The 17,951-nt window shown below is 48.9% G+C and overlaps 1 protein-coding gene across 2 annotated transcripts in view; it reads left to right on the top strand.

Moving 5' to 3' along the window:
• The window catches only part of CACNA1H (calcium voltage-gated channel subunit alpha1 H), a 113,050-nt gene extending 95,856 nt beyond the window's left edge, over window positions 1-17,194 (top strand). For both annotated transcript variants that reach the window (XM_079320254.1, XM_079320253.1), the window contains exons 28-33: window positions 1,185-1,263; window positions 3,057-3,178; window positions 3,751-4,065; window positions 8,587-8,770; window positions 13,133-13,254; window positions 14,459-17,194. In XM_079320254.1, the coding sequence (XP_079176380.1) occupies window positions 1,185-1,263; window positions 3,057-3,178; window positions 3,751-4,065; window positions 8,587-8,770; window positions 13,133-13,254; window positions 14,459-15,520 (1,884 nt within the window). In that variant the 3' untranslated portion in view covers window positions 15,521-17,194. The remainder of the gene's footprint in view (window positions 1-1,184; window positions 1,264-3,056; window positions 3,179-3,750; window positions 4,066-8,586; window positions 8,771-13,132; window positions 13,255-14,458) is intronic.
• Window positions 17,195-17,951: the final 757 nt, after the last annotated feature.

The following is a 17,951-nucleotide window of genomic DNA, read 5'->3' as shown; positions in this document are numbered from 1 at the left end:
TAATGTTAGGGAAATTGCAGAGCCAGTTTAGGCTTTATAGCAATTACAGCCTGCACTGGGTGATTGGACTATTCCCATTTCTTTAATATAAAAAATCCCCTCTTTCATCAGCAAGGGCTGTGTTAATTTTATAATGACAGGTATCACACTGATAAACTTTCTGATTAAATTAAGTACAGTCAAAATAACAAAAAAAAAAAAAAAAAAAAAACCAAAACAAACAAAAAAAAAAACTTGTGGCTGTGTCACCTCAGAGAAGAAAATCTCCCGAACTCAGAGCTCACTAAATTGCACCTCAGAGACCTGGAATCCCTGGGCCTGACTGCCTGGATCACCTCCTTGTTCCTTGGTTTTTAGGGATAAAATCCCTCCCGTGGTGCTGAGAACTCACTTTGTCTCAGTTAGGAGCTGCTCACAGAGCAATTAAAGTGGCAGCAGAGAGAAATGTGAGCAGTTCCTTGCAGGTGGCAGCAGGTCAGGTCACTCTGCCCTTCGTGTTCTCAGCCTGAATCACCAAAAATCTGCTCCAGGAGGTGTTTTTGAGGCTTGGAGTCTGTGCTGGGATGGAGTCCAGCAGGGAGAGCTGGGATGCTGGTGGTGTGAGGAGCTGTTGTGCTGTTTGCACATCACTTGTCACCCCCTTCAGCCACCCTGGGGGTGTTGGAACACCTCCAGCACCACCTGGAGCTGCTGTGTTGGTGTCTGGGATAAGGATTTTCCTATGGGACACCAAAAGCTAAAATCTGTGAAGTTCTTCTTGAGAAGAAAAGGAAAAAGTTCAGGGAGTTCTCCTCTCCCTGAGCACATGCCAGTGAAACATTTGGAAACCAGCTCCTCCTGTGGCTGGTTGCTGTCTCAGAGTCCCAAGAAGGGAAAGGAAACCCAAAACCCAAAGCAGAGCCCAGGTCCCAAAGCATCCCTGCCCCACAGAGTGCCCTGGGCTGCCCAAATTCCAGACCAGGGGAGGGAGATGGAGAAGCTGCTGCTTTCCCCAGGGGCATTTCTTCTCCTTCCCCCACACCAAAAACTCCCTGAGCCCCTTAAAGCAGAACTCAGGGGGAGCAGGGTGCTGGACCAGGGGAAAGATGATTTCTCCCTGCTTTGCTTGCATTGAAAATGTGATGGAGTGATTTCATTCATGACCTCGACTTGCCTGACCCTTCTTCTGCTTTCTCCCTGTGTAGGTAGGGAACCTTGGCCTACTTTTTATGCTCCTGTTTTTTATCTATGCTGCCCTGGGAGTGGAATTGTTTGGCAAGCTCGGTGAGTAATGGGCCTGAGCCGCTCGCTCCATCCGGTTGGTGTTTATTTGGTATCTGGCTGCTTCCTTTTCTCTCTCATTCTTGGGCCTTCCTCATCTTCACACTCATGTCCTGAAGATGGAAGTTTTCTCTTGATCTCAGGGTCACAGCTGACACATGAGGATGGAACCCAGAACTTTTCTGACACACACACACATATTTAGGGCTTTGTCCAGCACCACCCTTGGCTGCAGAGGAGCTCTTTGCTGTTTAAACATCATTGCCCAGCATGGATTTGTTCAAGTTTGCTACTGGAGACGAGTCTGCAGAGCTGGATGGGGGTCAGGTTCCTGCTGGAGAGATGCCACCATAAACATGTCCCTGCTCAGAGCTTCACCCACACCCCATCAGTTCTCTGCACTTGGCTGCCATTGCTCTTGCAGCCCCCAGGGCTCGCCTGTGCCTGCTCTCAGCATCACCTTCCCCTCTCCCCATCAATCAGGAGCCATCCAGTGCTCCCTGCTGGTCCAGCATTAATTAATCCTCCAGCCTGAGGATACTGGAGCTGCTCAGGAATGTGCCCATCACTAAAATCAAGCTAACCCCACCTTGTCCAGCCTGGAAAATGCTGTTGGAAGGAGCTGTGTCTGCATCCTCAACATTTCCATCCCAATTAGAGCTCCAGGAGCACCAGAAGGCCCTTCCTGAGCAGAGTTTATGGCTGTCATTAATCCCCTTTATGAGCCCAGCCCTCTGCTCAGATTACAAGTGCCTGAGAGCAGAATAATTCTTTCAAGCAAAACCAAATTATTTTTCAGTCTCCTACAAATTCCGGAGGAAAAGAATTAGTTCTGCACCCACCCTGAGTGAAGCAGTGTGTGTTTGTATTCCATCCCTGGAATTATGGGTGTATTTGTTCAGTCACAGAGGTGAAAAATGGCTCTTCTGGTGTTTCCACACACAGCTGGGCAATGCCAGCCCAGAGAATCCCACTGGGGCAGGACTCTGCTTCCCAGCCCAGTTTAATGGGAATATTCTCTCCTTTTTCCTGGTCAGTCCACACCAGCCACAAGAACCATCAGCCCTCTCTCCCCCAGGACTGGTCATTTGTGGGTTTTTCTTGGCTTTTTTTTTTTTGTTTTTCCTTCCAATTTACCTCAGAATAATTACCTAAGACTGAAATGCCCAACCAAGAGCCATTGCTGCCTGTCCTAATGGATATTTAACGAGGCTGTGTTTTATGGGAAGATGGATATTTCATATGTTCAATTTGCATTCATTAGGCTATTAATTCTCAGGGGGAAAATGTCAAATTGCTCCACTTTATCTCAGTGAAAATATCCCTCGTGGTGGATGTAAAAAATCATCAAGGCAACGACGCAAGCAACAGGAAAACAGACAAAGGAGGCTGTAGAGCAGAGTAAAGAAAATGACAGAAATCATAAGATCATGGAATTAGGGAAGGGTTTGGTTTTAAAAGGACTTGAAAGCCATCCAGTGCCACCCCCTGCCATGGCAGGGACACTTTCCACCAGCCCAGCTTGCTTCAGATCCCGTCCAACCTGGCCTTGAATGTTTCCAGGGATGAAAAGTCCACCAGCAGCATTTCCACAGCTCCTGGTGTCCTGTCCCAAGGTGCTCCAGCTGAAATCACCTTTCCCCCTGCCCTCCCTGTTCCTGCTGAGCAGGACATCACCACCCCCTGATGCCATGAATCCGTGGGATGTAGCTCAGGGTGGCAGCCCCAGCTTTGGGGGCTGCTGTGGATAATCCAGCATGCCTTGGCTGATGTGCTGCTCCTTCCCTGTCCCACAGATTGCACTGATGAGAATCCCTGTGAAGGCCTGAGCCGCCATGCCACCTTCACCAACTTTGGCATGGCCTTCCTCACCCTCTTCAGGGTGTCCACGGGGGACAACTGGAACGGGATCATGAAGGTGTGTGCAGTCCCTGGGGACTTCCTCTTCTGGGAGAGCTGTAGGTACAGTTTTCAAAGATTTAGGCATCTCTTGGGTGAAAACAAAACTGTTTCCACTTAAAACATCAAAATGAGGCTTCCTGATGTAAAAGCCAGGTGTGTTATTAAGCAGAGGTTTGTACTAAGTCTCAGCCAGCCTGAAGGTTTGTTCCTGGATATAATATTTAAGGAAAATGATGCCAGGTTTTTTGTCTGGGAGGAGCAAGCATGTGTTTGGGATGTATCATGGAATCACAGGATCATGGAATGGTTTGGGTTGAAGGGACCTTAAAGCTGATCCATGGGCAGGGACACCTTCCACCATACCAGGTTTCTCCATGCTTTGTCCAACCCAGCCTGGAACACTGTAGGGATGGGAAATCCAAAAGTTCTGGCCAGCCCATTCCCCTTCTTCATAAGTGCTGCAAATTCACCATCTCATATTTTCTCTTTTCCATTTCAGCCATAGCCAGTCTGTGTTTCTTTAGTTGTTTCTGCACCTGGAGGCCGAGCAGAGCCTCACTAATGTCTGCCTGTCCCTCCCTGCTGCAGGACACGCTCCGGGAGTGCACTCGGGAGGACAAGCACTGCCTCACCTACCTGCCCGTCATCTCCCCCGTCTACTTCGTCACCTTCGTCCTCATCGCCCAGTTCGTCCTGGTCAACGTGGTGGTGGCAGTGCTGATGAAGCACCTGGAGGAGAGCAACAAGGAGGCCAAGGAGGATGCAGAGATGGATGCTGAGATCGAGCTGGAGATGTCCAGAGGAACCAACGCCGCCGACGGGAGCAGGAGCGGGGGGGTGGCTGCAGAGAGCCAGGAGCTGCACAGGAACCAGGAGCTCAGCAAAGGGCAGCACCAAGCCCTGGTGAGAGCCTGCACAGAGCTGGGGTGGGGAGGGGATGGATCCCACTGGTCTGACCAGCAGATTCCACACGGAGCCAGAGGATGGGAGACAAGGAGCTGTCCCAGCCGCTACAGCAGGGATGTCACCACCACCCCACACCCTGAGCCAGCTCCCAGGGCTCCTGCAGGTGGAAGGTGCTGGAAACATTATCCTGGCCATAATTCCAGAGGAGGATTGGAAGTCCATTTGTCTACTTCATTCTCAGGTTGTGGATTTTAAGTTCAGAGCTATAAAAGCCACAGGTCCCTGTCCTGCTGTCCTGGCCATTTTTCAGGACCTTGTCATTTCAGCAGAACCAACCTGAGCAATCCCAAAAAACCTGGGATTGTTGGCACTGGGAGCCCTGGCACGGGATGAGATAAATTCTTTTCACATGGCACTGCTCAGGTTCTGTTTAATCCCACTTTGGGATTTCCAGAGGATCCTGCAGTAATCCATTGCTGGTATAAACCTGCAGCTCCCCACTGGCTCTGCTTAGGACATGTAGGACTTGAGGGGCTGGAGGTTTCTGGGCTGATTTTCCAGACACTGATTCCTATCAATCCTCCAGGAAAACAATCAGAAGTGCAGGGGGGGAAGGAGGGTGTGAGATAATTGTCTCATCCCATGTCAGCAGCCTGTGATTAAGAGTGAACATGGAATTGCTCTGTCACCACGATCACAAATAAATCTACCGCGAAATCAGTGGGGGCTTGGAGATTAAATTACATTAAATTAGATTTTTGTGAAATCTATCAGACTCCATTAGGGCAAGGAAAAAGATTTGGTTACACAGCAATGGGGAATTGACTATTTGAATGTTGTTCCTGACAGACATTCCTGCAGGGAAATGCACAGGTTGCTTTTCTAAGCGAGGGAAGAGAGGGCACATCCTTTCACACAGGCTGGGATTGCAAACAGTGCATTCTCCTTGGGTTTTTCCCATCTTCCAATGCTGCCCAAGGACACCAGGAGCCAGGTGTCCTGGAATCCAGTGGGAAGATGGATAACTTGCTGTCCAAAATCTCAGTTTTTATCTGGGTAGGAAAGGCTTGGCTACTCCCCTGGGTGGAGCATCTCTCAGAGGGATGATGTAATTTTATCAGTCATGCACTGGGTCTCAATGGCCATGAACAGGAGATATCTCCTGCAGGGAGAATGGGCTGTGGGAAGATAGATGATTGCCCCAGCTGGTTTAAAGCTGGCCAATTAGCAGATAATATGTGGCAGGAGATCAGGGTCACTACCCCACCCAGTTTTTAACAATGGCCCATTAACAGGTGATACCTCCTGAAGGGTGGGTCATGAGAAAGATAAAGATGATTGCCCCAGCTGGTTTAAAGCTGGCCCATTAGCAGATAATGTGTGCCAGGAGATCAGGGGCACTGCCACACCCAGTTTTAAACAATGGCCCATTAACAGGAGATATCTCCTGGAGGGAGGATGGGCTGTGGGAAGATAAAGATGATTGCCCCAGCTGGTTTAAAGATGGCCCATTAGCAGATAATATGTGCCAGGAGATCAGGGTGACTGCCACACCCAAAGACACATTTCTGAGCACCAACCCAACACACCACCAAACCCAACCTTTCCTTCCACCCCACTGAATTTATCACACACATTTTATAACCATTTTAACCCTGAGGTTAAAAGCCTCCTTTTAACCCTGGAGATGGGGAGGTTCCTGCTGCACTTCCCACCATGTCCTGCCATGATGTCCTAGCCATCGTGGTGTTGTGCTGAACTGTCCCAAACCTGTCCCTTCACAGCCACAACCTTTCCAGCCTCTGTCCTTTCCAGCTGGGAAATCCCAGAGGAATCAGCCCAGTGTGGGATAGGAGTGAAATCCTCTTTTTAGCCCTTAAAATATGCATTTGGTGTGCAGGGTGATGTGTGAGCAGCATGGCTTCAAATGTGAAACCCAGAACTGCAGGCAGAGTTTTTCTTTGTGGAGAAAACAGTGTCAGGTTTGATTTTATTGTTGTTGTTTTAAGAACTTGTTTATGATACTGAGAAAATTAAGGCAGAGGAGGATCAACACCTCAGACTTCCAGCAATGCCCAGAGCTGGGGATTCAGGAGATGCTCCAGGGAGATTCCAAGCAAACCAGAAGAGCTTCATTCCCCTCTGCTCCCCGTCACCCCACATGCCCAGGTTTCTGATTCCCAGGATATGGGATCAGGCTTTGGAATGCATCAGCTGTTTCCCAGCAAGGAGGAGGAGCAGCAGTGACATCTCCAAACCATCCTCACTGTCCAGAGCAGCTCTCCAGGTGGCAGCCAACAAATTTCCCGTCCGTGGTTCATATTTCAAGCACTTATTTCATTTGAAATTTCCCCACGTCCTTAATTCAGTCAGGTCTCAACAGCTGAACCCTTAAAAACTGAAGTGGCTGATGTCAAGAAGGGCTTTCTGTTCATTTGTTCCAGCCAAAGACAAGCTGAGCTTTAGGAGCCAAATCCTGAGATCCTTCTGTTCGAGTGCTGAGACCTTTTGTTCTCAGTGTGGCTCCAGGCTGTGAAGGAGCCCCAGGCTGTCCCCAGCTCAGGTGGGGATGGAGCTGATGAGCTGGGATGGCCAAAGACCAACTGGCACTGGCTGCTGAGGCTTTAATCCATCAGCTGAGAGCCCTGGGTGGCTCCTGAGCACAGCCACACTTGGCAGAGCTGGATGCCAATGAGCTGTAAATACCTGCTGGCCTCCCCTTCCCAGCCAGGCTCCACAGGGTGCAAGCATGGAGTAATTCATCTTGGGGTGTGCATCTTCAGGGAGCTGAGGAAAGACATTTATTATCCAGAAATACAAGGGAAAAAACAGATTTAACCAGATCCTTGGTGAGCTCCAAACCTGAGGGATCTCAGGGACAGGTTTTGCTGGCAGAGAGGGAAAACAGCCCAGCAGAGCAAAGCAAAATACATTTAATTTAAGACATGCAGCTGAGAAAATGTTTTCAATCAGTCACTGGGAGGCTGACATTAATGGAAAACCAGGGGGATTAGCTGTGGTTTAGATAAAAGGGTAACCTGGGAGGGAAACCTGTCCAGCCAGGCTGCAGGGCCTGGCCCAGGGGCTCCTGCTCCCCCAACACTTGGCCAAGTCGTGGCATCACCTCCCAGCTTTTCCATCAGCACCTCAGAGACATCATTTGTGTCCCTAAATCTTCCTGTAAGCCCAGGATGGATTTGCTGAGCAGGTTTAAGGTTTGTGTGTGCTCTGTGTGGGCACTTCCAACCAGACCCATTTCAGTGACAACAAAGAAAATTCCCATTTCTACCCCCAGACAGGCTCCACACCCCCACCCTCACTGCCACGATGTCTCCTTCCCTCTGCCTCCTTCTTCAGGGCCCAGTGCTGCCCAAAATCTTCCAGGTTTTAGGAGAGAGGCCTCAAGGTGTGCAGTGGTTAAGTGTGTTTAAATGTCTGCCTGTGAGTGTGTTTTGGGGAGAATTTCCAGAAGGATTTGTTATGGCCCCTCTGTCCTCTGTTTGAGGAGAAGGATGCCATCCTCAGGCCTCCTGTAAGCATCTCCTTGGAACCTCAGATCAGGAAAATATGAGGAATGCTGCTTTCTTCATCCTTTTCCTGGCCTTTCCTTTCTCCCTTCGTGTCCAAGAGTTGACTTTGAACAAAGAATTGACTTTTCTAGTGCTGGGTCTTTGATGCCTCCCTTTATTCCAGCCCCATCCTGAGCTCTTCCCTCAGTGTCACTTTGCTGTCCTGCATCACCACAGCTGCAGGCTCTGGGTGAGACACCTGCACAAGGTTTGGAAGCAAAAAAGAGAAGGAATTCCCCCATGTCCTGGTTTGGAGAACAGGTGTCTGCTAAGAAAGGCAGGAGCCTCTCTTTGAAATGGAGAATGTAAACCTCTCCCTCCAAATTATAATAATAATTTTGAAATTAAGGGGCTCTCAGGTAAAGATATGGGAATAGGAATAACAGTTCTTTACTAGCAAAATTAAAATAGAAATACAGGATTACAAAGAACAATCCCAAAACACTGTCACAGTCAGAATGCAACCTGACACCCATCAGTCAGGGTGTTGGATGCAGTCCCATTCAATGGTGGCTGCATCCTCCTGCAGTGGCAGTGGTTGAAGCAGTTTACTTCTGAAGGTCCAGGGATGATGTGGAAAGGTCTGGCTTTCGTCTGGAATCCAGTGGAAAAGGCTGCTTTGGTGTTCCAAATCTCAGTTTTTATCTAGGGCTTGGCTCCTCCCCCTGGCTGGAGCATCTCCCAGTGGGATGATGCAATTTTATCAGTCATGCACTGGGACTCAATGGCCCATTAACAGGAGGTATCTCCTGGAGGGAGGATGGGTTGTGGGAAAGATAAAGATGATTGCCCTACCTGGTTTAACAGATGACCCATTAACAGCAGATCTCTCCCATGGAGATAAGGATCGCTGCCCCACCTGGTCTCAACAGACAGTGACACAATCCATACTTCTGGTCACATCCTAACCTAAGACACCCCATAACTTCCCTTTCTCATTGCTGTGCAGGGCAGTGCAGCCTCCCTGAGGCCCCAGGATCCCCAGAACCTGCTGACAGTCCGTAAGATCTCCGTGTCCCGGATGCATTCCCTGCCCAACGACAGCTACATGTTCCGGCCCGTGACCCCGGCCCAGGCCCCGCTGCCCCTGCGCGAGGTGGAGATGGAGACCTACCCCTGCAAAGCCCCAAGAGGTACCAGCCCTGCAGATTCCCCTGCTCTCGGGCAGTGTTGGGTTCCTCACAAGAAGGATGGAGAGTGTCCAGGGAAGAGGCTGTAGCAGCTTGGAGGGCTCAGCCTGGAGGAAAGGAGGCTCAGGGGGAAAGTTCTCACTCTCCACAACTCCCTGACAGGAGGGTGCAGGGTGAGGCTCTGCTTCCAGCCAGGATGAGAGGAAACAGCCTCAAGTTCTGCCAGGGGAGGCTTGGATTGGATATCAGGGAAAATTCCTTCTCTGGGAGAGTGTTCAAGCATAAGAACAGGCTCCCAGGGGAGTGCTGGGGTCACCATCCCTGGAAGGGTTCAAATAACCTGGATCTGGTACTTGGGGACTTGATTTAGTGCTGTCCTTGGCAGTGCTGGATTAATGAAATTAATGGATTCACTGGAATCTGTGGTCTTCCCCAGTCTTTCCAATTCCCTGATTGCAGCCACGAGGCAGCAGCTGTACAAGGGGGTTCAGTGGGGAGCAACCAACCAAGCATGGCCTGAGCAGGGTTTGCTCCCACTTAATTCATTTAATTCCATCAGCACAACAGTGGTTTCCCACATTTCCCAAGTAATTCCACATTTCCATCGCTGTTGGAACCCTCGTCACTGAGAATTTTAGACTTCCTGTGCTAACAGACAATAACCCCCAGAAGAACACTGCATTTAACCTGAAGCAGTGGAAAAGGCTTCCAAAATTCAACAGAACCAAAATTGTAAGTGTGTAGTTTAAATGAAAGTGTGTAATATCACACAGTGAAAAATTTAAAGTTTTAAAATATAGTAATATATGGATAAAACAAGATAGAAGTTTCAGAATAGAAGTTTGTCCTTTTTCACCTTCTTCTTCATAACTCTAAGTAGTATTTTGTAACTAAATAGAAAAGTCTGCATTACAAGCCATCACTTACCCAGGAGCAAGCTGGTGGCTCAGATGTCTGGGGAGAAGTGAAGCTCCCAAGCACAGGTCCAGGTTTTTAGCTGAGGAAATGGGAGCCCTGCTTTCCCTCTGGCTCCTGCCTGCAGATCAATAACATCCACAGGAATAAAAGCTGGAGTTGGGATTGCTTCCAGCACAATTCCTCATCGTTTCAGGCAGGCTGCAGCCTCAGGGCAGTGCCTTTCAGCACCACACAGCGAGTCCAGAGCTGCAGGAATTTCTTTGGGAGTACAAAGATTAGAAACCACTCTCTGGTTCTTCCCAAACCCAACCTTGTAATGAATGTCATGGAGAGACCCCATGGAGAGACCCCATAATCCAGGAATCACAGAGCCTTTGAGGGGGCATTCATCCCCTTCATCCAAGCACATCCCCCTGAAAATGCCTTTCTGTCTCTTTTGTCGAGCTGTTCTGAAGGGGAAATTGATCTGAAACACAATCTCTGCCTTCCCTAAAGCACACTGCTCCTGGAGTGGCTCCCAACAACTTTGCCCAGCCTGGTTTCCTTTCATCCAGCATGGTTTGAAATGCAAGAACTGCTCAGTGGGTTTGCACACCCTGATTTGCTCTGATTTCCTTGGGAGAAGGAACTCTGTGTTTGTTCAGACTCTCTGGGAGCCAGGCCATGTTCTCTGCTCAGTGTTTATTATTATTATTTCACCTGCAAATTCCTCGTGAAGGAAAGAAAACAGAGGTTGAGTTTCACGGGCGGCCTCCTAGGGCTGCTTTTCATCCCTGGAGCAGCTGTAAAGCAGGATTTATATCCATATAAAACTGCTGGGATGTTGGCAGGGGTGGGTAGAACCCACCAAGAATTCTCTGATGTTTCCCAAATTCCTTAATTTCTCTCCAAGAGCACTGGAGGGATGGATATGATGGATATGATGGATATGATTTTTTACCTGGTGGCTAAACCAGCAGCACCCCAAGCTGTGCTGCTCCTGAGCTGCCCAAACCCTGCTTCAAGTCACAGATCCATAAATTATATCCAAATAAAACTGAGCCCAAGGAGACTCCCATGAGCAGCTGTGTTTCCACAGGCTTCAGGATATCTGATCTTCTCCCAGCAGTGAAAATCTTGTGGGATGAGCAGATCTCTGGATATTTTGGTTTTAGATACAGTTTGCTGATTTCCTAGAAAAAATAAGAGAAAAATTATCCAACTCCAGAGATCTTCAGTGCTCCTGAACATCCAGTTTGGAGGGGGTTTGAGTTTCCTAAATGAGAGCTCGATGGAAAGTTTCCAACAGGAGGAAATTCCAACTGAGGACAGGGAGTAGAGCATTGGGTCTGGATTTTATGACCATGTTTGTGACAGGTTTTATGTCAGAGTTTTTCTGCATCATAAAAAGCATTTTATAAAGCCTGGAATAGCACATGAACAGCACAGTCTCAGGTCTAGGAGAGCCCCCAAAAAGACTGGGGTGAAGCGGGGTGGGGGTGGTAATTCCTTCTATGGTGTTCTGGAGAAAAACTCCAAAAGAAAAATTATTAAACACTCACTTTTCTTTGTCCCTACCAACAAATCTGTCAGTGGAGTGCAACTGTGATGTGTCTGGATGGCTTTTGTCAGGAGTTCAAGTTCCCTGACCCCTGGGTGAGATCTCTTGGAGTGATGGATAAGGGTGTTTTCAACACGGAGCTGGGCAGCACTGCAGGAACAGACGCTGGCTTTCAAACTAATGAGGACAATAAATCCTGCAGCCAAAAAACCAGAGGAGCAGGAGATCTTTCAAACAACTCCCAAGTGCTGTAAAGCAGCACCACGGATGGGCTGGGGAGGAGGGATGGACTTCAGAGCCAGCCCGTGAGGCTTTGGGAAGGGAAGATTCCAGCCTGTCCCGAGCTCGGGGATGTCAGAGCACTTGGAGCAGCTCCTGGTGGGACCACGCTGAGCCTTGGGGACAAGCCCTGGTGGTACCTGGGCTGTGGCACCTGAACTCTGGTGGCCCTGGGACCACGCTGAGCCCAGCTGGGACCAGCCCTGGCTGTGGTGGCCCTGGGCCTGCAGAAGGTGTAGAATATCCTGAGTTAGAAAGGACCCACAAGGATCAGAGCCCTGCACAGACACCCCAACACCTGTGACCTCCCTGCTGAGGTTTGAAGCAGCACACAGGACAAGGCTTTTAACCCCAAATTTTAGGACTTTTTGGGACCATTTTTCATGTGATTTCTGGCAATTTTTGTGTTTCTCAGTGCTAATTTTGCGGGATTTTACTAGGTTGTTTTGGCTGAATTTTTCCTGGATTTTTCCTGATGTTTTTCCCGATAATCCCTGGAATTTTCACAGGTTTAGGCTGAATTTTTCCTGGATTTTTCCTGATGTTTTTCCCAATAATCCCTGGAATTTTTGCAGATTTTAGGTGATTTAGTATGGATTTCAGGAGTTTTTGAGCCATTTTTCATGCAATTTTAGGGTGTTTTGGGCCATTTAAAATCTTGTTTTCTCCGGATATTTTGCCCACTCATTTTCCCATTTTTTTCCTCAGAAAGCCCTGAAATCCCACTGGATTTTGGGGGCATTTTTTAGTACAAATGTTAGGACTTTTGAGGTTCAAATCAACAGAGAGAACAAGGGACAAATCTTTTAATCCCAAAGGGATTAAATCCCCTAAAGAGATCAAAATCCCAATTTATGCTGAGGTTTGGAATTACAGCCATCCCCAACAGGATTTTCCCTTCTCCCTGCTGTATTTTCTCCCCTTTTAGCTTCTCCCTCAAACCAGGCCAGGCAATGACTTGTCCCAGTCTGGGGTTTCTCCTTTGCCCCGAGGTCACCCCAGAGGGACAGGAAGGTGGTTCAAACCCTGGTTTTCTCTGAAGCAGCTGAAGAGAGATTGCTGGAGATGGTTTTCTCTTTTTTTCCAAGGACTGTTTATTGTTTCATATCTCAGGCACTTTTTGCTTGCCCAGCAGGGTGTGCTCAGCCTGGCATCCATGGTGGAATCTGCCTGCTGAAGGCAGGGCTGATCTTAGATAGTTTGTACTACGTATTACATGGTTACAAAATTTTCCCAATACAATACAATTTTATTAAATGGTCCAGCCCTGATCCCATCCAATCCAAGAGTGCCAACGTGTCACCCAACATGGACGACATGGAGAAGAAGGAGGAAAAGGTGTCCACCCCCCAAACTCTCCATCTTGGCCATGTGTCCCTTATCCTAAACATTCCCAAAAGTCTATTTATCTACGTTCCAACAATCTAATTTACACTTCACTAATTTTGGCAGCTTATTTCCATTCCCTTTGTGCTGACAACTTCCCCCAGGGGTTAGAATCCAGCACCTGTGACACCAGGGTCTCACTCAGAGTCTTTGAGACCCTCACCAGGGGGGTTTGAGACCCCCCCAATGAGTCCAGGGGTAGACCCTGGGCTCCCACAGACTTTTGCTGTGTCCTGCCCTAGGGTCCATCACGTCCATCCGCTCGCAGCCCGTGGGGAGCTCCTGGCTGAGGGTCCCTGGGGAGTGGCAGCGCTGCAAGGGGCCCCCCCGCTCTGCTGCCCTCTGCAAGCTGCTCTGCAGGCAGGTGAGTCTGCCCTGCACCTGCCTCCTCCCTTCCCTGCCACCTGCTTTCCTGTCTCACAACGCAACATTTAAGTTTTACATGTAAATTGTAAGTGGATTCTTAAATATGAATTTTAAATGTAAATTGGGCGTGTTCGTTTGAAATGTAATTTTTAAATTGAAATTTTTACTATCAATTTTAAGTAAAGACTCTTAATACAAATTTAAATACAAGTTTTAAATACTAATTTTAAATATTATTTTTGAATATTATTTTAAATATAAATTTTCGTATAAATTTTCGTATAAATTTCAACTATAAATTTTAAATATAAATTTTGATACAACTTTTAAATATAAATTTTAATACTAATTTTAAATATTAATTTTGAATGTAATTTTAAATATTAATTTTTAATATAAATTTTAAACACAAATTTTTAATATCAATCTTAAATACAAAATTGAAATATAATTTTAAATACAAGTTTCCAATATAAATTTTAAATATCAATTTTAAACACAAACTTTATATACAAATTTTAAATTTAAATTTTAATTGCAATTTTTTAAATGCAAATTTTAAATACTAATTTTAAATATCAATTTTAAATGTATAAAAAGCTTTATATTTTATTTAAATATATAAAAATCTTTATATTTTAACATTGACATTGACAGAAAATTTTTAACCCCTCTTCTTCCCAGGACCTTTCTAAAAATACTTTCCACACTTGCAGGTTGTTTTTTGGTTTTTTTTTTTCCTAGTTATCTTCTTTTCTCCTTCTTCTCTTCTTGGTCTCCATACCAACAGCCTTGGTCAGAGACTTCTCAAAGCAAACCTCATTTATTAACCCTCTGCTGCTATACAGAAGGTGCCCGTGGCAGAGTGTGGAAGGGGATGAGCTGTAAACCCCTCCAGCCCCCCATGGGTCTGTGACTGTGTGGAAGGGGATGAGCTTTAAACCCCTCCAGCCCCCCATGGGTCTGTGACTGTGTGGAAGGGGATGAGCTGTAAACCCCTCCAGCCCCCCATGGGTCTGTGACTGTGTGGAAGGGGATGAGCTTTAAACCCCTCCAGCCCCCCATGGGTCTGTGACTGTGTGGAAGGGGATGAGCTGTAAACCCCTCCAGCCCCCCATGGGTCTGTGACTGTGTGTCCATCCGTGCAGGAGCTGCTGCCCAGCACATCCCCGGGTTCTCAGCCCGTTTCTCTCCCCTTGCAGGAGGCCGTTCGCACGGACTCGCTGGACGGACCGAGTGCGGAGCGCAAGGACAGCCTGCCAGCAGAGCCCGGAGAGCCCCGGCCGTCGGCAAAGCAGCCCCCGAGCTCCCTGAGCCCCAGCCCTCTCCAGTCCCCCCTCTCAGCCTCCCCTCCCCTCTCCCCTCCGTCCTCCCCGCTCCGGCCGCAGGGCACCGCCAGCCCCGGCAGCCCCTCCAGCCCCGAGGGCTGCCAGGGCGAGCCCTCGGACCTGGCTGACGAGGAGGTTCGGCACATCAACAGCTCGGCCAAAGACTGGGCAGAGGAGCACTCGGACCCCGGCAGCCGCTCCACGTCGCCCTTCACCTCCCCGGCCCCGTCCCCCGTGCCCCTCAAGAACTGCAGCACAAGCAGCCTCTCCCGCAGGGAGAAGGACTTGAAGAAGTTCTACAGCACCGACACCAAGGGCTTCCTCAGCAAGCCCAACTGGGCCGACGAGCAGCGGCGGCATTCCATCGAGATCTGCCCCTCCGGCAGCGCCCCGGACTGCGGCTTCCAGGAGCCCGGCGAGGACAAGCAGCGGCCCCTGGGCCACGTCCAGCCAGAGGCCGACTACATCCACGGAGCCAGGAGGAAGAAGAAGATGAGCCCGCCCTGCATTTCTATAGATCCTCCCATGGAGGATGACGGCGCGGCGGCCCCGCGCACCAAACCCTCCGAGAACACCCTGCTGCGGAGGAGAACCCCGTCCTGCGAGTTCCCGGCGTACCGAGAGTCCCTGGAGCTCCCGGAGAGCCAGTCCTCGTGCCGTGGGGAGCACCTGAGCATCCCCAACTTCTCCTTCGAGCAGCTGGACGGCGGCTCCTTGAGCAGCCTCTCGGAGCTGCTGGACAGCGGCCAGTCCACGCCGGCCTCCGTGGACTCGCGGCCGGACGCGGAGCTGAAAAACACGGAGCACTTAAAAACTCAGCGGGGCAACAGCGAGAGGAGCAAAGAGCAGCTGGGCACTGCCAAGAGCCCCCTGCACAAGCAGGACTTGGGCCCCGTGACTGTCGCCACAGAGGAAGGCGCGGATGACCCAGTATAGCTGCTGGGATGGGGGACAGGGGGGGTCTCAAGGGCTTGTCACCCATGGGGGGTTCCAAAGGAGGGGACCGAGGGCCGACACCGGGGCCGTCCCCTCCCTGCGGTCACTCGTTGGGAAGCGCTGTGGAAGTTTGCAAAAAAAACCACACACACACACACACACACAGAGGAGAAAAAAAAAGAGAAAGAAACCAAACGAACGGCTGGAGGAAACTGGGGATGGGTTTTGGGGGGGATTTGGCAAGAGGTTTTGGGGTTTCTTTTCTAAGAGTTGGTGCAGGGGTGGCTTCATTCCTCCCACCTCGCTCCGTGGCCTCAATCACATTGATTCGGGTCGGAGGTGGTGGTGGTTGGGATTTGGGGAGGATCTCTTGGGGTTTTGTTGTTTCGTTGGGTTTGGGGTTTTTTTTGGTTTTTTGTTTGTTTTTTTTAATTTTAAAGATGCTCAACTTTTCCTGAGGCACCTTTTCGAGCTGTCGCGTTACGTTGGAGTGCCTGGGAGCTGGACGTTGTCTGTATATCAGCAGTTCTATAAATAAAAATTCTGCATTTGTGAGCTACAAAACAAGGAAACAACAACAAAAGAAAACCTGGAAAAACAAACAGACCCACAAAAACTCTGTCTTCATAATGCACATATTTTTATAGAGAAACAGAGATGCTGTTTTTTGCATTATATGGGTGGTGTTTCCTTGGGTTTTCTGTGGAATTAATTATTCCAGCCATTCATTTTCCAAATGTTTCTCCTCTTTCCTCACTTCCCTTCCTCCCTTTCCCTCCACCATCACCCCACCAGCTTCTTCTCACAGCTGATGCTTCTGATGTCTTGCTCATTTTCTTTTGTACTTTAGAGGTTGTCCTAATTACAGACAAAAAAACCAAATCACTACTGAATTGTAGCCAGTGCAATAATAATAAGTTATTCATTCTTCTTGTGTGTCCAACTGTCCTGTTGCTTTTTTTCCCCCTTTTTTTAAACTGAAATTCAGGTTGAACGTCGCAATAATCTGAACTAACGTGCACAAAGACGGTTTCTTGTGTTACAAAGAGAAAAGACTAATGAAAAAAAGGGAAAAAAACCCCTACATTTACAGAGAGACTAAAAAAAAAAAAAAACTGAACAAATAAATAGTAAATTATTTAAGAAATGTATTTTGTTTACTGCAGTTCTAAGTAAATTATTGATACAGTGTGTAAAGGTGTAAAGAGCTGTCGTAGGTGATGTTCTCTGTGAGCATTTAAGGTGATGATTTGTCCTCCTCCTGCCAGAACAACTCCAACCCCTCTGGGCAGTTTCCCTCCCTGTCCCTCCCTCCCCACCCCTGGACACATTCCCTTCCCAAGGCCCTTCCAGAAGCCTCTAGAGGAATCCAGGTCACCTCTTAACACCACTTTGGGGGTGGGGGGGATTTTTGCAGCTTTTGGGGTTGATTTTCCTTTTTTAGCCTCGTTCCCCACCCCTCCTGCAGGCCCTGTGTCCATGGCCAGGGGAAACAGGAGCAGGAAGGAGCCCGTAGGCACCCAGGGGGGAATGAACCCATCCAGTCGTTTCCGTTTGGTTCCTTCCGTGCCGCCTCATATTTATGCCTTCACATTTATCTTCTGTTATCGATGCATCCATTACTCCAAAGGAAATGTATCTTGTTTCACATCTATTAAACTGTATAAACTGGAAGCGTGGCCTCCCTTTGTGCCGCTCCCGGAGCTCGGCATGCCCTGAAAAATCTTTCTTCAACCTCTCCAAGCTGCAGCCCCCCACCAGGTGAGAACCATCCCTGCTGGAGCTGGAGGCTTCTCCCACCTCCCCCTGAGCTCAGAGAATCCCTCACCTCACCCTGGAGTCTCCATATGTCGATCCTGCTGCTTCCGAGGAGCACCTGCGCTGCTGTAATTAAGAGTCATTTAGAATTATTGTAAATAATGATTCTGTCTCGGTGGGATAGCGAGGAATTCCAGAAAAGAGCCACAAAATCTGTGATTAACTGAGCTTTGGGGAGGATGGCAAACTCCTTTTGCTGCAGTTTAAGGAGGGGAGGTGAATCCCTCTGCTCCAGGCTGAGTCCTGCCTGGAGGTGTGGGGGATGCTCTGGGTGTCCCTCAGCACCAGGGGACACTCAGGGTGTCATTTACTGCTGGGATTATTCAGCTTTGCTGGAAAAAGCCTGCATTCCCTTCTGGCCCCGGACCTGAATTCCCTTCAGGGGGGAAATCCTCTCACCACGGGGTTGGTGGCTGATGGTGGTGATGGAGAGGAGGGTGCAGAACAACTTGAAAGGGCTTGAGGCCACGGCAGCCTTGGGAATGGGTTGGGATATTTGCTCCTGGCTCTGGCTCTTCTCACCCTTCCCAAAGCCCTTCCCAAATCCCTCAAAGCTCATCAGGACCCAAAACCCCATCCATGAGCCTGCAGGAACATCCTGGCAGTGTGGGGA

The sequence above is a fragment of the Erithacus rubecula genome (genome assembly GCF_903797595.1).
Source record: "Erithacus rubecula genome assembly, chromosome: 17".
Lineage (NCBI taxonomy): Eukaryota > Metazoa > Chordata > Aves > Passeriformes > Muscicapidae > Erithacus > Erithacus rubecula.
This window is presented reverse-complemented; position numbering and strand designations above follow the sequence as displayed.